General features: G+C 32.0%; 1 protein-coding gene across 3 annotated transcripts in view; it reads right to left on the minus strand.

The window, feature by feature from the left end:
* The window catches only part of LOC145239826 (proto-oncogene tyrosine-protein kinase ROS-like), a 682,889-nt gene that overhangs the window by 246,360 nt on the left and 414,939 nt on the right, over window positions 1–21,590 (minus strand). For all 3 annotated transcript variants that reach the window (XM_080103360.1, XM_080103359.1, XM_080103361.1), the window contains exons 4-7: window positions 20,764–20,793; window positions 18,094–18,154; window positions 13,971–14,206; window positions 1,962–2,046 (exon numbers count right to left, since the gene is read on the minus strand). In XM_080103360.1, coding sequence (XP_079959486.1) covers window positions 1,962–2,046; window positions 13,971–14,206; window positions 18,094–18,154; window positions 20,764–20,793 — 412 coding nt within the window. The remainder of the gene's footprint in view (window positions 1–1,961; window positions 2,047–13,970; window positions 14,207–18,093; window positions 18,155–20,763; window positions 20,794–21,590) is intronic.

Raw genomic sequence — 21,590 nt, forward strand, 5'->3', positions numbered from 1 at the left:
TGTAATATTAATGTTTATTTATTGCGGACTATTATCCTCATCTGTTTTTTTTTTAAGTTGTTTTATGGCGTTTCGGCCAACTATTGCTCTGGCCTTCGTCAGGTGGTAATCGCGACGGGATAGGAACTCCGAATCTCTTAACTGCATTCTCAGCAATTACTGCCATCCATAGTTGTTGTCTTCATCACGTTACCACCTGACGAAGGCGAAACAACAACTCAGGTGGTAACCGCGACGGGATAAGAACTCTGAATCTCCTTAGGCCCGAAGGCCAGAGGGATAGTTGGCCGAAACGTCGTGAAACAACAACTAAAAAAAAAAAAAAGAGATAAGGATAATAGCCCGCAATAAATACTAATTAATAAATTATACTCATCTTAATAATGAATTCCAATTAAATAATATAAGAAATGTAATGTACTAAATTATGTATTCGAGTTTTACATATTTTCTTTTATTTCTTTAGAACAATGTTCGGTAAGGCCATGTCTTTCTGTTCACCAAGGGCATTTCTTAGAAGCAGTGCAAATGAATGGCGTAGAAACGCAAGTGGTTCTGTTGTCAGCGAAGTCGTTCGAATGCGTTAAAGCAATTAACTTAATCGCTGGATCCGATCGCAACTGAACTGTAAATTAGCCAGTACAAGGAAGACCGCCAACTTCAGAGTCAAGGCGAGGTCCCTTAATGTATTGTCCCCGGTCAAAGGTCAGTTAAAGTGCTCTCCTTAAGTACTTAAGTGTTTTCCAACTGAACTTTTACAAATCTTTCTACAGACAGCAATCATTTAGAAAGTCATCGACTTGTATGGCTTGAAAACAGGAAAAAAATGGCTTTTTAGGAGTATGGCTAATAGAAAATTGCAGCTTGTTCATAGCTGTCTATTAGGTTATATCTATCCCAAGGGTGGCCTTATGGCGTGTTAAGCTAGTTCGTGCTTTAAAACAATTTTAAAGCAGATACAAAAAATTCGAATGCCAAAATTATTGCTCCAAAATTCAATCTGATGTATTAGTTAATATATAAATAATGTTCATTATTATATTTTAATGTGTTCAAATATAATATATGATTCATCAGGCATGAGACTGATGAATCATAACGTGAATGAAACGCGGAATATTCTGTGTAGCTTAATTGCCATATATATATATATATAAGCAGCATTTTTTCTTATGCAGGTTTCATTGAATAGCAAGGATGATTCCTGTTTGTTTCTCTTGCGATCCATCTTATGCATTTGACGTTCTGTTCTAGTGTAAAAAGAAATTTGCCACAGTCGTGAACGTTTTCGACTTCCATGAACCGTCTTCAGGCGAGTGGTGAATTAAATAATTGCGTTTAGTGAATTTATGAAAAAAAAAAAAAAAACGTTTAAAATCATTAAAAGCACTTAAGCATGCCCTCCTCACATTGAGCCTAATTGATGGTCAGTTTGTTTATGTGAATGGGTAGATGGGTAGGGCTTCCATGATTGGGAGGCGCAGATTACAATGTGAGACAATTAAAATGGCGGTTTTTTTTTTTTTTAATTTTATTAATATGTGTCTATATTCATTTTGAGGGGGTGTCTTGTGCTACAAGGTGTTGGTAGATTTTAAATTCATCATTCGCCTGAAGACGACTCACGAAAGCAGAAAACGTTTGCGACTATGGAATTTTTTTTTTTACACTCGAAAAGAACGTTCGAAGATTGGCCCGCCAAATGTAAAAAAAAGAAAAAAACGAATTGCAAGAGAAAGAGAAATTATCCTATTGTTTAATGGAATATGCATAAGAGAAGAAATGTTGCCCATATATATATATATATATATATATATATATATATATATATATATATATAACACATTAAAGTATAATAATGAACATGATTGATTTTTTAATAAATAAGTTGATTTTATGTTAAAACTTTCAACAAAGACAGAAAATGAAGATAAATGATAAAATATATATTTCTTACTTACTTCCATACGACAAAGTTGTAACTGATACACTTGCGTTAGATTCAAGAAAATTGTCAGGATTCTTTATGAAGGCCACAATTTTGAACTGAAAATATAAAAAAAACAAAACAAAATACCCGTCAAAAGTATTTTAACACCAAAAAAATAATCAGGTTAGAAAGCATTTTCGCCTGAAGATTACCTACAGTGATAGAACGCAGAAGATTCGCTGTAGCTTTATTGCCATATATTTTCATTACGTACTACCGAGCTCTACTCATATGCAGAGAACTATTGGAGTAAATACTGAAAATTAATACATAAAATAATAGTATATCTCCTTATATCATTTTGTCTGAATACAAGTAATTATTAGAGCTGGGACAACAGAATATTCTTTTCATTCTTTTGACTCTCGGGTATATATCCGACACAGACATACTTAATCAACCGAGAACCACCTCCATCTATATAAAAACATAAGCTATTAACGGATATATACTCAAGAGTCAAGACAATGAAAAGAATATGCTGTTGTCACAGCCCTAGTCATTATATAAGAATATAAACTTAAGACTATAAATCATATTTTACATGAATTTATTGTTCGACAAAATACTCGAATAAGATATCTTGAATTTTCTTTAATCTGCGGAGTTTTAAAGAAATGCGTTATTTTCATCAGAGGAAATATATTAGCAAATAAATATCATAGCGAAGTAATGAATTTGCTGGTACTGGCATGAATTGACACAGCATTATATGCAAGCTAGTCATAAAGGAAAAAAAAAATGTGCAAAGAATTCATAAATGGGTGAAAATTAAAAAAAGTAAAAGGATAAATTAAAAGTCAAGGATAAAAAAAAAAAAAACAGATGAAAAGATATGGGAGAGGTTAAGAAGAATCCTGAATTATACTGCTGACAAGTAAATTCAGATTAAAATTTATATATATGTGGTTATCTGTATATGTTTGCCAAGGCGAAAACCGGTTTTATTTCAGGATGCTAACGCGCAAGGGAAAAAGTAAAACCACACCTTGAATCAGCAAGAAAAACACAAGTAATATCAAAATTAATTCTCCACCAATTATTTTAGATCACCAAAAGAATATAAATTTTTCTGATAGGATTGCCGACAGTACATAAACTAACACATGAAAAGGGAGATAATCGCATTTGGATTTTTCTACAAAAAACATTAAATCTGTCTTAAATCTGTTTACTGGAATCGATTTTATTGTAATTGTTTAAAATAAATATCGCTAACATAAATAACTTTTTTAATTAACTCTTAAAATGTGTTATAGAATATTTTTCCTATATATATGTATATATATATATATATATATATATATATATATATATATATATATATATACACACACACACATATGACTACTTCACATGAATTAATATACGAAAATATAATTTTATACGTAAATTTTTAGTATTTACTTTAACAGTTCTCAATACATTGGTAGAGCTATTTTATAACTTATATATATACATACATACATACACTTTTTTATTTTACTTAAGCATCTGTATGTCGCTACACATTCATGAGTATGTTTTGGTTAGCCAGTTATAAAGAACTAACGGCTTCTTCGGGAGATATTGCTTATACAAAAGTGAAGTCCGTAATGGTTACGGACATCACTTTCGTATAAGCAATATCGCCTGAAGAGGTTTCTAGTTACTTGTAACTGGCGAACCAAAACATACTCATGAATGTGTAGCGACATATAGAAATGTAAAATAAAATAAAATAAAATATAGAGATATAAAAGTGTAAAATAAAAAGTATATCTTGCCCTACTTCGATATTGAGGACTCGTTAAAACTTCATTGGCTGTTTCACTTTTGGAAAATATTAACCTGGAATTTTATATATATATATATATATATATATATATATATATATATATATATATATATATATATATAGGCTAAAGAAGCTTTGAGTAAAAAAAAAAAAAAACGAAAAAAAAAAAAAGTGAAAAATACAGTTTAAATTCCCGGAAAAAAAGAAACTAAATTTAATCTATCGCAGACTTAGCACCTACAGAATCCGACTTCTAAAAAGTTTATAATTACAAAAGAGAATTCAATTATATAAGGATGAAAAAAAAAGCCTTAATTAAAATTGTTCAACAGAAATAGACTTAGCATTTGCATAAGCCGATTTTTCAAAAGTATCCAATCATAAAAGAGAATTTAACAATATAAGGATGAAAAAAAGAAACAAAAAAACCTTAGGTAAATTTTTTAAAATAGAAAACGGGGATCTCCAGCTGTCTATCATTAAATATGTGTATGTGTATGTGTGTGTGTGTGTGTGCAGGCACATGCTTCGCTTTTTAAATCAGTGTGGTTTTATCAAGTAAACGAACCAACTTTCAAGCTCAAACCTTCACTCAACACTGACTTGGAAACAATTTTCCATAAACGCTTTTCCGCATTATATTTAACTACAGTTTTAGGGGGGAAAAAATAAAAATTAAAAAAAAAAAACAAACGAAAAAAAAAACAGAACAAAAACAAACAAATAAAAAATAAAACAATTTGATTTTTTCATTTGATAATGAATATATTTTGATATCATTTGATAATGAATATGTTTTGATATCATTTGATAATGAATATATTTTGATATCATTTGATAATGAATATATTTTGATATCATTTGATAATGAATATATTTTGATATCATTTGATAATGAATATATTTTGATATCATTTGATAATGAATATGTTTTGATATCATTTGATAATGAATATATTTTGATATCATTTGATAATGAATATATTTTGATATCATTTGATAATGAATATATTTATTTCTCTAAAGACTTAATGTATTATTTTGCTTTTATGTCTGTGGAAGTTAATTCAATTATCGACTCAATTTCCAATTACTTGATTCAATTGTAATCCAAGGGGAACAGCGACTAGACATATTTAACTGCTGTATTCTTGTAAGAGTTTGTGATATATTTCCATACTATGGACATCTGGTGTGAATGAAGAACCAACGATATTATTGTATCATGTTTTTCCAAATTGAAACGTAGCTAAATATTCTGGTTAATTTAGTTTCGGAATATATCTGGTTTAAGGGGCTCAATCAAGAACACCTTTGTAGGAGTTTGTGACATATTTTTTTTTATTTTATGAACGTCAGGCGCAAATATAAACCTCACGATATTATTGGACCATCTTTGGACAGAACACGTACTTCACTTTAATCCTGCCACAAAGGCAAATAATAGTTTAAGTTGCAGGTTTAACACAATAGCAACATCTGATGAAATGTTTTGCATTGCATCTTTAGTGATATCATCTTATGAGAACATGTGAATGGTGGTAACGTACGTACGAACATAAAATTGCCGTATTATTATTCGTCATTATGAATTGAAAATGGAAAGGAAGAAAGAAGATGCTCCACAATTCGTATGTTCAGAGGGTTTTATTCAAAGATTGTAGGTTTGAAAATAATTGTTTTTCAGCTGTTTTCAAATGTGAAGTAAATTCTTTTGGTTTCTAGTTAGTGTCGGGTATTCATAATAGAAATATAGACAGTTTTATCTTCTTTTTGTAGTTATTCCACTTGTAAATTAGTTTATATGTTGATTTTAGTTATGGAATACTATACTTCAGTTTCCAGATAATGCCAGGTCATCAGGAGAGAATACGCACTGTTTCGGGGGCAGCCTCTTGACAGCTTTTTATGGGTATCCGCCCCCTCACCGATGTGAGGCCGTATTATGCGGATTGAAAGTAAACGAACTGTTCAAATCAATAAAGAAAATGGACGTTTAATAATGTAATGGTTTCTGTTTCGGTTCACGGCTACGTGTTGTATTTAAAGTTTAACGGTTGCGTCTGACGTATGCGTCGAGGTAAGACGCGCAATTATTGAAAGGAAAGAAGAATAAAATAAATAAATAAAATAAGTAATCAAAATAAGCGTCATTATGCGTGGATTTTCACAAACTTTTTTTTTTTTTTTTACTTATTTGGGTAGTTCCAAACCCAAACAACGTGTTTGTGTCAGTTGAAAAATATATTGAAGGCTGACTGTTATATAGTTATAACACACACACATATATATATATATATATGTTGTGGAACAGAAGAGAATTAGCTGTTATTTATCTATCCATCTATCTTTGTATCTATCTATCTATCTATCTATCTATCTGTTTATCTATATTTGTATCTATCTATCTATATTTATGTCTGTGTATCTATCTAGCTAGCTAGTTAGCCATGAATCTATCTTTGTATCTATCAATCTAGCTAGGCATGTATCTAGCTATGTATCTATATTTGTAGATAGATAGATAGATAAACAGATATCTATCTATCTATGTATCTGTTTATCTATATTTGTATCTATCCATCTATATTTGCATCTATCTATCTATATTTGCATCTATCTATCTATATTTGCATCTATCTATCTATCTATCTAACAGGTGAAGTAAACAAGAGATGAGATGTGAGGTTATTCTGACATATTATCAAAAGATGTAAATACACATCAAACCAGGTGACCGATCAAGTTTCACCGGAAGATATTTGACCAGTCGATCGGAAGTGACGGGTCGTTGTTACGTGTTCTGGTTAGCTGGGAAGATTGGGATTGAGTTGGATTGAGGACGTCAACAGAAGAAGATGGTCTGAAAGGTGTCTTCTCCCGAGGGAGCAGGGGAGAGTCTCAGACGTGAGACGTGTAAGAATTAATCATTCAAGCAAAGATCGTCGATCATTCCCCTGCTATTGTCGACTACCTGAGAGAAACAAAAGAATATTTATATATACAAATTCACAGCGTCTTGGTCTCTCTCTGAAACGTTTATGTTTACACAGAATCCTTTTCCCCAAGTTTGGCTGAATAATCTTCCAATGAAACGACAGCAGAAAAACAGGTATATCGTCAATGTATGTGTTTATGTATTTATGCCTGACACGCATCCACAGCTAGACAAAATTATCACGGACTGTAAAATAAACAGTATATATATATGTGTGTGTGTGTGTGTGTGTGTGTGTGTGTGTGTGTGTGTGTGCATGACTGTCTATTTTATGGTCCGTGATAATTTTGTCTAGGTGTGGATGCGTGTCAGACATAAATACATAAACACATACATTGACGACATATATATATATATATATATATATATATATATATATATATATATATATATATATATACATTAGCATTTCAGTCCGGCGTTACCCAGGTGTTTGGAGGTGTATGTTGACCAAAAAAAAAAAAAAAAAAGCGCTCAATTTTTTTTTTAAGTTTGACCTCTATTATGACCCCCTTAATATCTACTGTTTTGGACTCAAATCAAGTTAAGTTAGATCCATGTCCAAGAAACTTATATCTAAAAAATTTAAGTGTTTAAACCCAAAATTGTCGGAGGAGTTTGGTAGAGTTCTCAAAGGTTAAATCGTTGAACTTTGACCCATTAACAGCCAAATTTCTGTCCAAAAACCAACCACAAAGATTTTCCCTAATCTCAGTACCCTGTATATCAAATTTCGAGTCGTTAGACTAAACATTGACAGAGTTATTGCGTAGGGAAATGTACACAGACACACACACGTCTACTTTATATATATATATATATATAAAAGAATAAATGGTTCAGATAGTGAAGAGGCCCAATATAGGCATAATAACACGTCACACAATCATACGATATTGATATGAATACCACCCCACTATGTAACATGTGTCGATTTAGTGACTACACAACATAAATCGATTTGGTACCCCATAACATAAGATCCCGTTTTGCCCGGGATTATCTAGCTTTTTTTATTTTCCAGAAAAATATTCTTAATCTATATGAATATGTGAAAGTACAGCCCGATTTTCGTACTGACGGTAAAGTCAAAACACCCTATTTCAAGTTACTTAAACTTTACACAATAAATGGACCATTTGTATGTGCTGCTTATCAGTTGTGAGGTTAACTAATTTGCATATTGGTTCTGAAAAAGGGCATTTTATTAATCGTTATTTTTTAATTCAATTATTGTTTGGATTTTAATATAACAAATACTTCTGTTTCGTAATAGTGTTTTATTTGGGGGCAAAAATTTAGCATTCGTATTCAGAATGCAGAAGGACGGACGTGTTTTTCAACAGGTTTCGACCTATTTCTAAATTGCAACAGAAGAAGCAAACTGGTTGTCTTTTTTTTCCTCTCTATTTAAAGCGTATCGAACTTATGAAAATGTTAAATGTTTACGTTTGACTGTCACTTGCCCGACATTTTGGATAGTTTTAGTATTTTATTGTATGGATCAATTTAAAATCCTGATAAGACGTATTAACATCAATACGTCGGCAGACCGTATGGGCTCTTCCTAATATATGTGTGTGTGTGTGTGAGCGAGCGAGCGAGCGAGCGAGATAGATAGATAGAGAGAGAGAGAGAAAGAGAGAGAGAGAGAGAAGAGAGAGAGAGAGAGAGAGAGAGAGAGAGAGAGAGAGAGAGAGAGAGAGAGAGAGAGAGAGAGAGATCTTTAACTTTTCAGGATTTCTATCCTTTTTTAATCCAAGGGAAACAAAATCTCCATCTGAGTCATAAAGATGTCTCTAATGTGTTATTTTATAAATTTTTACATTCAACGAAACACGTGTAAGACGAATTATACTCCTAACAAAATATCATGTGTGATGTAAATGCGTCTTTAGTTTCGTATTTTTATTTTTTATATGTGCAGTGTGTTTGCGATAAATTTGACAGAATAACATTTGATTTTCTTCATTTTTTTTTAAATTTATTAATACCAACTTGGGTTTATTTTTAAATCCAAGTTTATGTTGTTTAAATTCATCGAAATATTCTAATTACCTAGCCTATTGGATTTCTTTGAAATCAATTAAATTTTATAGACATCAAGCGCCTTTTCTTTTTCATGATAAAATTGTCAAATTTATCCCAAAAACCATGTGTGTGTGTATATATATATATATATATATATATATATATATATAGTGAAACAGTACTGTATGCGGATGACCATTGTTCAAGATCATGTTGTGCCAATCTTACAGAATTCAGGTTTCAATAGGGCTACCTTTATGCAAGATAATGCCCCATGCCACAAGACAAAGGTGGTAATGAGTTACCTTAGTGCGCAAGACTTCGAAATTATGGATGACCACCGCAAAGTCCTGACTTAAATCCAATAGAAAATCTTTGGAAGACCTTAGGAGTGAACATTATGGAAAGAAATCCAACTAACGCGAAGGATTTGGGAGTGAAGCTTCAAGAAGAATGATCTCAGATTAGTGTCGAGGATTGTAAAGAACAGATTCATTCTTGTAGTCGAAGATATGCAGCTGTCATTGACAGCAAGGACTCATTTATTAAATATTGATTGTACATGCATTTTTATTGTTTTGGGCTGTTTCCATTGTTTTTCTCATTTTTGTCCCTTACTTTTGGACGTTCTTATTTTGAAAATAAATAATTGTTATATTTTTTTTTCTATCCATTGCAAATGATTCAAATTTTAGTATGTTATTATGAATGATAACGATTACCAGTTGTCAAAATTTAAGCTTTTCATAGTTGTTATTTCTATCAAATATTAGGTTTTAAAATTTTGTCCCTTAGTTTTGGACGCTACTGTATATATATATATATATATATATATATATTAGTCATTCACATACAGTACTGTTTGGCTGTATCACAGTTCATCAGTGTAGCTAGGCAGGAAACTACTACAAGCCAGGATCGAAACCCGACCGCCCAAATGACAGTCTAGGCTTCTCACCATTACGCTATATCTTTGAGCATGATGCTGTATCTTGTCTCCGAAAGACAAGATACAGCAGTATGCCCAAAGATATACTGACTGAACTTAAAGCAAATTTTCTTATGGAGCTTAATAAGGAACATCCGCCTTATTTACGACAAAAATGCTAGTTTTATTTTGGTGTCTCCAACCCCCCTCCCATTTTTGCTGATGAGGCAATGATGTTCCAAGACAAAAACCTTTGTCGATTATTGTCAATAATTATTGTCAATTTTAATTAAAATGAACATCGTTTTCCGAAACGATCGTACACTCAAGTTGATTTTGTTTGTTTTTTCCTTTTGAAACTAATTCATAATTCACAATTATTTTTTTACTCATTATATATATATATATATATATATATATATATATATATGGTAAAACTGGTAATTAGTAAAAACTTGAAGAGAGTGCTCAATACTATTGAAGAGCAAATATGTATTTTATTTTTTTATTACGGTTTTATCTGTTTGGTTACATATGTTTCAGATGTTGAACCATGTTTACGATCTAACAGCCTTGTAACATGGTCCAACATCTGAAACATATGTAACCAAACAGATAAAACGGTAATAAAAAAATAAAATACATATTTGCTCTTCAATAGTATTGAGCACTCTCGTCAAGTTTTACCATATATATATATATATATATATATATATATATATACACACACACACACACACACCTGTGTATATATGTACAAATATATATATGTACAAATATATATATATATATATATATATATATATATATATATATATATATATATACACACACACACCTGTGTATATGTGTGTGTGTTTAAGTTTCGTGGTTAAATTATAAATTCTGAAAAAACAACATATAGAGACATATATTCGATTTAAGAATTTATTGTTTGACAAAAGGAATATATAGAAGGGGTTATTTTAATTTCCTTAATTCATGGAGTTTCAACAATGGCTAATATCATCAGAGGAAATGAAATGCAGTTAGCAAAATGTTCAGCTGCGAATGGACGCTATTTTGCTTTTCAGCACAATTATTGAAAATAGTTTTGATAGTTTTTTGGATTTATAACCCCGAACGACATTGGACTCCTTCCAATGATGGATTACCCAGGTTGTATCAACTTCTCTTTTCGTATAATTTTCTCCATATAATTATCCACAACCACTCAAAAACTATTTTCAATAATTGTGCTGAAAAGCAAAATAGCGTCCATTCACAGCTGAACATTTTGCTAACTGAAAATCCATGGATTAAGGAAATAAAAATAACCCCTTCTATATATTCCTTTTGTCAAACAATAAATTCTTAAATCGAATATATGTATATATATGTTGTTTTTTTTTTCAGAATTTATAATTTAACCGTGAAACTTATATATTGCTCTATTCTTAAATATTCCTTTTTGGCTATGATCAACCTGAAAGTATCTCTTTAAGGTATATCTATCAGGATTTTTCATCTGATTTCTATCAGTGTCTTATCTCGCATATATATATATATATATATATATATATATATATATATATATATATGTACGAATGTGTATATAATTTTTAGTCTACAAATTTTATGTAAAACAAAAAGGAAAAGAATTCGGCCATGTTGAAAAATATCTCTTGTGCGCAATTAGGTTATGGACTTGCCGCTTTATTTATATGTATGTATATATATATATATATATATATATATATATATATATAAGAATGTGGGTTAATACAAATTCTTTCCCATCACCCAACTAGTTACCCTAACGTTTTATTCTTGTTCACAATGAATTTAGACAAAAACGAAAAAAAAAAAATCCCGTCATCAAAAAGCATAATCCTTTTTTTTCTTTTATACGCTTCATCCTGCACAAAAGCTCCTTCGACCTTTCCACTCTCATCAAAGGAACCAAAATAAAATAGTATCCACAATTTTCTGGTATGCGTTTCGTTTTCTTCTCGATTCAGTCCTTCCCCAACTTTAAATCCTCCATTTTTTTTTTCGAAAGAAGAGCTTTCCATTCTTAACTCTTGTGCCTCAAGCGAATGCCAGTGGAATGGACAAACAAAAATCGATGCCAAAACTAATTCTGATTTCGATCAAAATGCCCGGTCAGGCGCACCAGTCGGCTCCGCTTGCCAATGATATTACCCTTTACCCCCCCACCCCCATCCACCTCCATTACTTCCTTTTTACTGATTACCGATTTATTTATTTCCAAACAAAGTTTCTCTTTCATCCAAAAACTTTATTCCCTTTCAATTTCTTTTATTTTTTATTCTTTTAGTTTTATATAATTTATGATAAATTTTAAAAGAACTGTAAAACGGCTAAAGCTTCCAACTAGCCCGCGATTACAAACCAAACAGCAACTATACAATTAAAAAACTAGTTAATTAAACAATTGTGTAACCAATTATTATTGATAATAATAATAAACAACCAGACAACGAAACAATCTATCAATTAGCCAATCCAAAAAAATCGAGCTATGAATTAATACAAAAATATTAAATTAGATAGCAAATAACTGAACAACCAACGAACAAAAACAGTCAAGCTACTGTGCAACTAATTAATTTAAAAAAAAAATTAACCAGCTAATGAAACAACCAAGCAACTAGTCAATCAATCAATCGAACAACCAAATATAAAATAAATCAACCACACAACTAAACAATCAAACTGATTAACTAACAATTAATAGTAGCACTCAAACAACTAAGCAACCAATTAATTAAAAAAAAACAGCCGATCAAACAACTGAGCAAACAGACAATATTACAACTGAACAACCAACTAATAAAGAAATAAACTAATAAAAAAAAACAGCCGATCAAACAACTGAGCAAACAGACAATATTACAACTGAACAACCAACTAATAAAGAAATAAACAGCTTATCATACTAATAAAACAACTGAGCAACCATCTTTAAAAAATATTAATCCCAAAAATGGCATATTACCACCGAGATGTAAGGGGCTAGTGTGATTAGGGGTCAGATTTAAATAGGGGAGTTGTGCAACAAGATGCTTGTTCACGTTACATTTAATTTTCTGCATATTGGTACGGTTGGTAGGGAAAATATGGAGCCAAGAGGGAATTCCAAATGCTCAAACCAGGCAACCAATTAATACTGTTTCTCGTAAAAAGAGCAGAAAGATTTGTGAAAAGTTCTCCGGCATCTATGGACATATATAGTGTATGGGGTGAGATTTTGCTGCTAGTCGGATTTATTGAGAACGCTTACATTAAGGTTTAGATTAAAAAAATGCTTATATTAAGAGTTATATAAAACATTGAATGCTTAGATTAAAGGTTAGATAAAAAAAAAAAACATTAACTAGACAATCTAAAATACAATCAACTGACCAACCAAGCAACTAGGTGTTTTAACATATTTTTTTTTCATTTGAATACAAATTCAAACTTTTCCATAGTACTTGTTGGTATCCATTTGGCCACATTAGAATGCTAGATAAAGTAATATACATTATATATTGAGGAAATCCATGATTAATATAGGAAGAATGAAGTTCATAATTAGATTGAACAGAATTGTTAGTATATGGAATGAGTGGATAAGCATTTGAACAAGGCAATTAATATAAGCACACAGACATGCTTGAACGCTAACATTTCAGTCTTTAAATCAGATCTTATTCATGGCAGAAAGGGCTTTTATTGATAAAGAAATGCCTATTTATACAAACACGCTGAAGGTTATGTAAAACTCATAGAGGCTTTGGGTATTCGATTTTAACATTCAGAGATTGTCACCGGTTTGTGTGCTTATCCAATGATGACCCAAACTTTGCGTCAGCATCTCCCAGCAGGTTACAGAAGCAGCCGGAAGATGCTGAAGTCAATAATTCCAAACACGCCCCCTCGCCTTTCCCTATGTTAAGAATGGCTTTCTATTTAAAAAGCCATCCTTAACTTGAAGAGGAAGATTTCATGATGACATAGCGTAGTGAAAATTATTTTCAGTTTAAAATTTTTTTTTTTCTTAATTTAATAAATTTTACGTTTTCATTGGAACTTGTCTTCTGACAGCTGACTCGATAATCGCTTCGGAATCTTCTGGCTGCTTACATAACCTGTCGAAATATTGATACAGAATTGCCAGAGATTGGGTTGGAAACTGGATAAGCACCCTGGTTTGTTACTGGTATTGCAGAGAGATCAAGATCAGTTGTGATTGACCTACCTTATAAGTTGTGTAGGGCTGAAGATCATGAACATTAAACTGTATCGGCGCTTCTTTGGTCATTTTCGTGGAAGTAGTGAGATGCCAGTTGGTTGAAATTTCAGGCATTTGCATGTAAACTGTATAACTGATATTTTGTACCAATTCCTGTGTCTGCCATTGCAAACACACCGAAGAATTGGTCACACTGTCTCGTTCCACTTCCGGTGCAGGTAATTTAACCTTTTTTAATTCATCTGAAGAACAACGAGAAGAAAAGAAATTAAAGATGATCGTTCGAAAAAAAAAAAAAAAAAAAAAAAAAAAAAAGGAAATATGTCAAACGGTAATTTAATTTTTACAACAGCAAAAAAAAAAAATACTTTTATTTTTTTTAAACAGTTTCTTTTTTGGTGAGTATAAGTTGCTTCGGGGCTTTCTTGTTTCAAAATTGCAACAACCTTATCAAACTAAGATTTGTAATAAAAGGAAAGAAAAAAATTGGTAATGCAGCTAGTTGGATTTTCATTTTTGGAAAGAATAATCACTTGCCTTTGGAAGCTGCTTTCTGCAGACTCCATCCATAATGTTGGTATGTAATCCCTTTTGAAGTTAAGAGTTATATAATAGCCATCACCGGAGCTTTGGAAGTCTGTTCAACAGTTTTAACAAACAGAGTGATTTCATTATATAATCATGTCTGTTTACTATCTAATAAAAATGAATGGTGAATATTTGTAAGTTTTTACTACTGAAAGAATTATCGGGTCGGATGAAATCGATTTGAATTTCTTTTTATTTAAAGAACACAGAGTGAAAATTTTAATAAGAAATTTGTTAATCTATAATATAAATCTCACCTGTATGTATGTTTATAAGTCTGCTTAAAACTTTCAACACAGGGGAGGAATTTTCACGAGATTGGTATCGTTTTGAAGCTCGACCCTTCGGACGACCGATATCGAAAAATTGGCTAAAAACTTTAATTTCTTTATCCTCAATTGGGCACTTTTCTACATGGAGGAGTCGCTTTTTTCGACGATATTTTCGAAAGTCACCCAGCTTTTCAATTGACAAGCCTTAATTTAAAGCTACATCACTTCCGCTTTGGCGATGGGCGCAACAGCAAACACATCACATTCTTTTTTTTTTTACATTCTGTTCCTCCTTCACGGTACGGGTTCGAGCCTACCTGCCTACTACTACTTTTTTTTTGTTTTGCTCAACATATATATATTATATATATATAATATATATATATATAATATATAATATATATATTATATATATATATGTGTGTGTATATATATATATATGTATATATATATAGTCATCCACATACAGTACTGTTTCGCTGTTTCACAGCTCATGAGACAAGTCCAATATTTTTCCCGTCCCGATTCTGATACAATTACAGACTTCGATTCTTTATAAATCTCTAAATGTTTAACAATATAGTTGTTGTTTATCAAAATTACCGTAAAAACATGTTAAACATGCAGATATTTTCTCAAGCGGAAATATAAACTTAGATGATCTATGGATTTTAGTTTAACTGGTATTTTAAAATCAATAATATTTCTCATTTTATTATTACTAACAGCAGTGGAAGAGTTTGCTTTAAACAAAATTAAATAAAAAAGACAATTAAAAGAATCGTTTTTCGCATTGGAAAATAGGCACAAATTTTTCAGATTCCGATACCAATTCTGATACTCGCAAAAGTTCCGATTTTACTGATTCCGATTAATCACCCCAACACTAATATATATATTAGTATTGTTAGGACGATTGGAATTAGAAAATTTTGCGCCTATTTTCCGATGCCAAAAACGATTCCTTGACTTATTTTTTTTTTTATTTGATTTAAGAAACATCTTCCACTGCTTGTAGTAATAATAAAATAAATATTTACTGATTTAAATTTCCAGTAAGACTAAAATCTCTATATCTTCCTCTCACAAGTCTGTTTTTTATGTTTGAGAAAATACATGCACATTTAGGATGTGTTTCTACAGTAATCGCGACAAAATAACATTTTTATATTAAATTTTTTAGAGATTTATAAGGAATCGGGAAAAATTTTGGAATCGTCCCATCACTAATATTTATATTGCATATTTAGGCAGCATTTTGCTTGCAATCTACAAATATTAACCTTTTGCTGCTACTAATTCTTTCCTTTGCCAGTTTTACTCAGCCCTCTCCCTCATACATTTGACTCTCTTTCAAAGATGATTCTTAGACAGATCGAAAACGTTTGTGATACATATGGGACATATGTTAACACTTGATTTTCATACAAAATAAAAAGAAAAATGTGTGTGATAGCGTATTTCTCTATTTAACATAACACCCTCCCACCTCTCCACATACACTGGCGATAGCGCTTATTCAGTCACTTAATAGGTGTTAATGTCCGTTTGTATCTTACACTTTGAATTTATATTCTTAAAATTAGGACTTTAAGATGATTGCAATGTCATTATAGTCTTATTTAGGTTGTTTCCATGCAACGACTATATTTGTTTAACATGGCGGACTTACGTCCATCTAAATCGCTTTATGACTAGTTTGTCATAATCAATTGCATTTGTAAGTCCATGACAGTCTGTATATCATATTTCTCTCTCTCTCTCTCTCTCTCTCTCTCTCTCTCGCTCTCTTTCTCATCCATTAAGTAAATACTGCTTTCACCAGTTGACCTACGATACTCGTTCTGTTTTTCTTCTTTCGTCTCTTTCTCCTGGTTTAATTAGAGAAGACAATTCCAAAGTGAAAGCGATTGCCCTACAAGTCAACTTTCTCTCCATCACTGGAATTGCCTTTTCCATTTCCTTTGCTTCATCATTTCGTTTATAGGAAGTCTGCGATTCTGCTTCCTCTTATCCAATCTAGGTCATTCCTCGCTTCTGTGGCAATCAATATTTTCCTCTTCTCTTTCCTTATCCAAATTTACAAATCATTTGGTGAGAACAGCGATAAAAATAAAAAGAATGAAAAAAAAAACCACACGCACATTTTCTTTTATTCTTATAATTTAATTAATTTATATAAAAAAAAATTTACATAAAAAATAAAAACAGGTTAAGAAAATGAAGTCATTTTGAATCCTAGATCGGCCCTAACCCTTACCTGATTTTTCTGATTGTTGGATTGGTCAAAGTTATTTACGTCCAGGATGTACCAGTTCAGCAAGTTCACTAGAGCACATTCCCTTGAAGTGTTTGTAAAACAAGCATAGGGAGGTACCATTGCAGCAATAGGGCAAGGGTTGGAAGTAGGCAGTGTGGGATATATTAGATTAGAGAAAAAGACTGGTGGGTTGATACACCCACAAAGATGTCATCAATCATGATCATCCAGTTCTGGAATTTAAAGTGCTGTGAGTATCCCGGACTTCAGGCTGGACAACACCAGACTACTTTGCATGCCTACTCTCCAGGCAGGCTGATCCAAAGGATTGATATAAATAATCACTTTTTTATGGAGTCAAAACAGGTCTTCCTTGGTCTGTCACACTCTAATGCCTGGATTATCCAATAGTATTATTAAGTTGGTGCAAGAGGTGACACACTGTACATGGCTAAACCACTTGAATTAAGGTTAGAAATCTAATGAACGTGACAGGGAAGTGACGTTACAAAAATAAAGTCGTTGAAGTGGCCATTCTCTTGCATTTTGTCTGTAAGACAGGGAAAACGTGTTTCTTTTAGAGATCCTATCCCTTGATGAGGGCTGGGTTGGGAATGCTAAAAAATGTAATATTATCATATGCATATAAGAAAAATATACAGTGTATTATGCTAAAAGCAATTTAAAGCAAAAATAAATGATACCAAAACGAATATGTGCTATTGTTATTACTATAATGGGACAATTATTGCTACGAAAAATGAATAGGAAAGTGCACGTACAAGCAGCGTTATGAAGAACAAAAAGGAAACAACTCTACACACATCATAGCTGTAAAATAAAAGGAAAAGAGGGAAATACTGTATGCTCACGGCGACTGCAGCTGACACTCAGACATCACAACTATTAGAGCTATTACTACTACTACGTGTTAACATACACAGCTGTTTCCATGCAATTAGTATATTTGTTGTTTGGCTGTTTAGTTAGAACAGAAATATCAACATACCAATTTTCATTTCAATATAAAGGTCCAAGGCCTTCGAGCAACCCGTGGAGCAGCTTTTTTCCTGAAAAAAAAAAAAAATAAAAAAAAAAAAATTAATATTATAAACGTTTTTTAAAAATCTGGATTTTAGAAAATATCAGTAATTTAGTATTATTAGCATATACTGTATATACGGCATAATCATGTTTGACACACCAGTTCCCATCACATGATCGAAGTTAAGCAACAATGAACCTGGTCAATACCAGATGAGTGACCGTTTAGGACTTCCAGGTGCTGTATGAACTCTCTGCTTATCTTGGCATTGTTTCCAGTCGTCCTGGACTTTTCCTTGCCATTGGGTTCAAGCAGTGCCGATTCAGGAGACGTGCGGTTGGAGATTGCGCAACCCTTACCATACAATTACATGCGCAGCTACCCCTACAGGGGGTATCCTTTGTCTTTTGAGGATTACTGTTCTCATCTTGGATATTATTCTCACAATGCTTCCACAGATGTAACTCTTGACCTTCTTATTCATTATACCACAGGTCTGTTGCACTACGCATCCTTGTGGTGCCATAGATATAAGTGCTAGGTAATAAACAGTTCTAAGTGATTGTTTTCTGGAGGTTGGGGGTTCAATCCTCAATATGGGCGATATTATAAGTGCAATTACAAATTACTTAATATTTCTACCTGGTCATGGCTAACGGAAAGAAAACAAGCTACTCCTGTGGATTAAATAAAAATTTCCATGTAAAATTCCATACAGACGACATAAAACTTCTGGAATTCGATGCAATGTACTTGACGAAAAAATTCTTCTCTCATGAAGTTCTATTTTCCAGGAGATGTTAATACCAACTCTTTGCATTTCAATAAACACGCAGTCAATTTTCCAATCTTTTGGTGAGAGTTCAGGTATTAGTTCCATATTCCAGAACTGACGTGACAAGGGCTTCAAAGGTCTTGTTTAGAAAAAGATGAACGAGATTGGCTGGTCACTATATGTTGGGAAAGCTAAGGATGAAACCGTCAGCCATATTTTTTTTTTATGGATACCAAAACACGGATGTAGTTCAGTGTGAGTTCACACAACAAAACCTACGTCAAGCAACTAACAGAGAACTCATAAGGCTCCTATGAAACCCTACTCCGCAAGATGATGGGAGAGAGTCAAAAAGATTCATGACATGAGTGGATTATGATTCTGAGGTGTTAAAATATAAGAAGCGTTTAAAAAATTATGCCCCCTATTCTTTTTTATTCCACCCAGATGGATCACAGAGAACTGCAAATTCTATTATTATGATGACTGAACCCATGCATTCATGACTTGAAAGTTTCATCTCTTTGTTGCAGATATTAACGGTGTGAAATTCTAAGAAAATAACCCTTGTCATGGATGTGTGCCAGAAGCAGAAATACGTCACTGAATTCCTGGCAAAAGTGCGTTGAGAATAGTTGGTGACTATGTAGCAAAACAAATTCTGGGGGACAAAAGTTCACCCGTTTTAATGGTACCACCCCGTCTTTGTAGTTCTTCAACTTTTGGGGGAACGACCCTCGTAATTTGTGTTTTGGGAAACTAAAAGCAAGAAAAAAAATCTACGCTCTTAATTTTTGAAAAAGTAAACAGTTTTTATTTGAATAATATGCGATACATCAATTGTTTTCGCATTTCTAGAAATGTTTTATGTTCTTGAATGACTGAGTAGAAGTAAGTGATTCATAATTGGATTTTGAGTGTCATCCACACTGAGGATTAAACCTGCAAAGACCCGTGGCATAGTGAATAAAGCACTTGGTAAAATTCAGTTGTCACACTCTTCTGGGGGTTGTAGGTTCCATTCTCAGTGCAGGTGACGCTCAAAATCCAATTGACTTTTACCAATCATGGCTGATGGAATGAGAGCATGCTACCCTCATGGATTAAATAAACTCCATGCAGATTCTTGAGTTCGACAGAAAGAAACCCAAGTTTGACAAGATACACCTGAAGAAGGTCGGAGGTTACATCGACCAAAAGGTTAGGAAAAAAACAAACACTGGAGATGACAACAGTAGTGCGGAGAATCCAAATAATACGAAAATAAACTTTGAGATTTTTGAAAAATGAAATAAAATGCTTTTATTTTTATGAAGCTCATATAACTCGCCATTATTTTGATCATTAGAAATGAAACCTATGATAAGAATTTTTTTAGAAGGAAGAAATTTTTTTTTTTTTTTTTCAACATTTGAGAATATAAGCATTTGGTAAAGTATTTATTTTGAAATCATAGTAGAATCTGTATTATTGGGATTCTTCAAACTAGTGTTCCCATCTTATTCACATAACATGTTAGTCGATATAACCTCCGACCTTCTTCAGGTGTATCTTTTTGAACTCGAGGATCTTTTTGATCAACTCGAGAATCTCTCTGTCAAACTTGGAAATCTGCACGAAATCTCGAATGGAACCCTTTGTTTAATCCGTGGAAAGATTCCCAAATTCGACAGAAAGATTCCGAGGAAGAGTTCGACAAGTTACACCCGAAGAAGATCAGAGGTTAAATCGACCGAAACGCTATGAAAATAACACTCAAGATGAGAACAGTAGTACAAAGAATGCAAATGATACGAATAATCTATCCTTATCTAAAAAAAAGTTCCAAAACGTAATCGAATATTTTAAAAGTTACTTACCTCCATCGATAATGTCGCCCAAGCCTCTTTCTGTTTTAAAAAGAAGAAAAAAGAATTAAAAATTGAAGTCACTTTCCAGATTTAACATTTTTTTTTTATTTCATTCATTTTCTTTGCAGTAATTCGCATAATTTGAAGGATTTTTGTGAGAAATGACAAATGATGAAAAAAATATATACATAAAAATAAAACAGTAAAAGTGATTAAAAAAAACGAATATGATTAAAGATACATATTATATTAGCAAAACCTCTTTTTTTTTTTTAATGTAAACTTTTATGACATTCCACAACTTATTAGTCCTTGCACGAAAGAGCAGGAAACAAAATATTTTAAATAATAATAGAATAACAATAAGAAAGACTTTCGCTGGCGAGGACTACTATTGACCGTAACCAGTTATACAATCCTTTTGAAATTTTCATCTCTATTTTTCTCGTTATGAACTGAATATTTGTTAATGAAACCTATATGAAATATGTTCCTTATCAAATTTTGAAGATTTTCTATTCTGAAAGAAGTTTAAAAAAATTTAATCCAAAAAAGTTTTTTAGAAAAAAAATTCAGATTTTCTCACTATTCAGACCTGTAATAATACAAAGAGAGGGTTGCAAAAAATGAGTTGTGGTGTGAGGAGAAATACAAAACGAAACAGAGAGAAGGAGAGTTTTAAAATATAATCTTAAAAAGATAAGATACAAGTTAGAAAAGAATATTTGTTGTATATATTTTATTGAAGGCAATAGCCTGAGTAAAAATTGTGAATCTGTTATTCTGGAGCCGAAACTTCTATTAATTGTACTATTGTACCATATTATTACTGCTAT

The sequence above is a fragment of the Euprymna scolopes genome, chromosome 19, assembly GCF_053919585.1.
Source record: "Euprymna scolopes isolate OS-2025 chromosome 19, ASM5391958v1, whole genome shotgun sequence".
In the NCBI taxonomy this organism is placed as follows: domain Eukaryota; kingdom Metazoa; phylum Mollusca; class Cephalopoda; order Sepiida; family Sepiolidae; genus Euprymna; species Euprymna scolopes.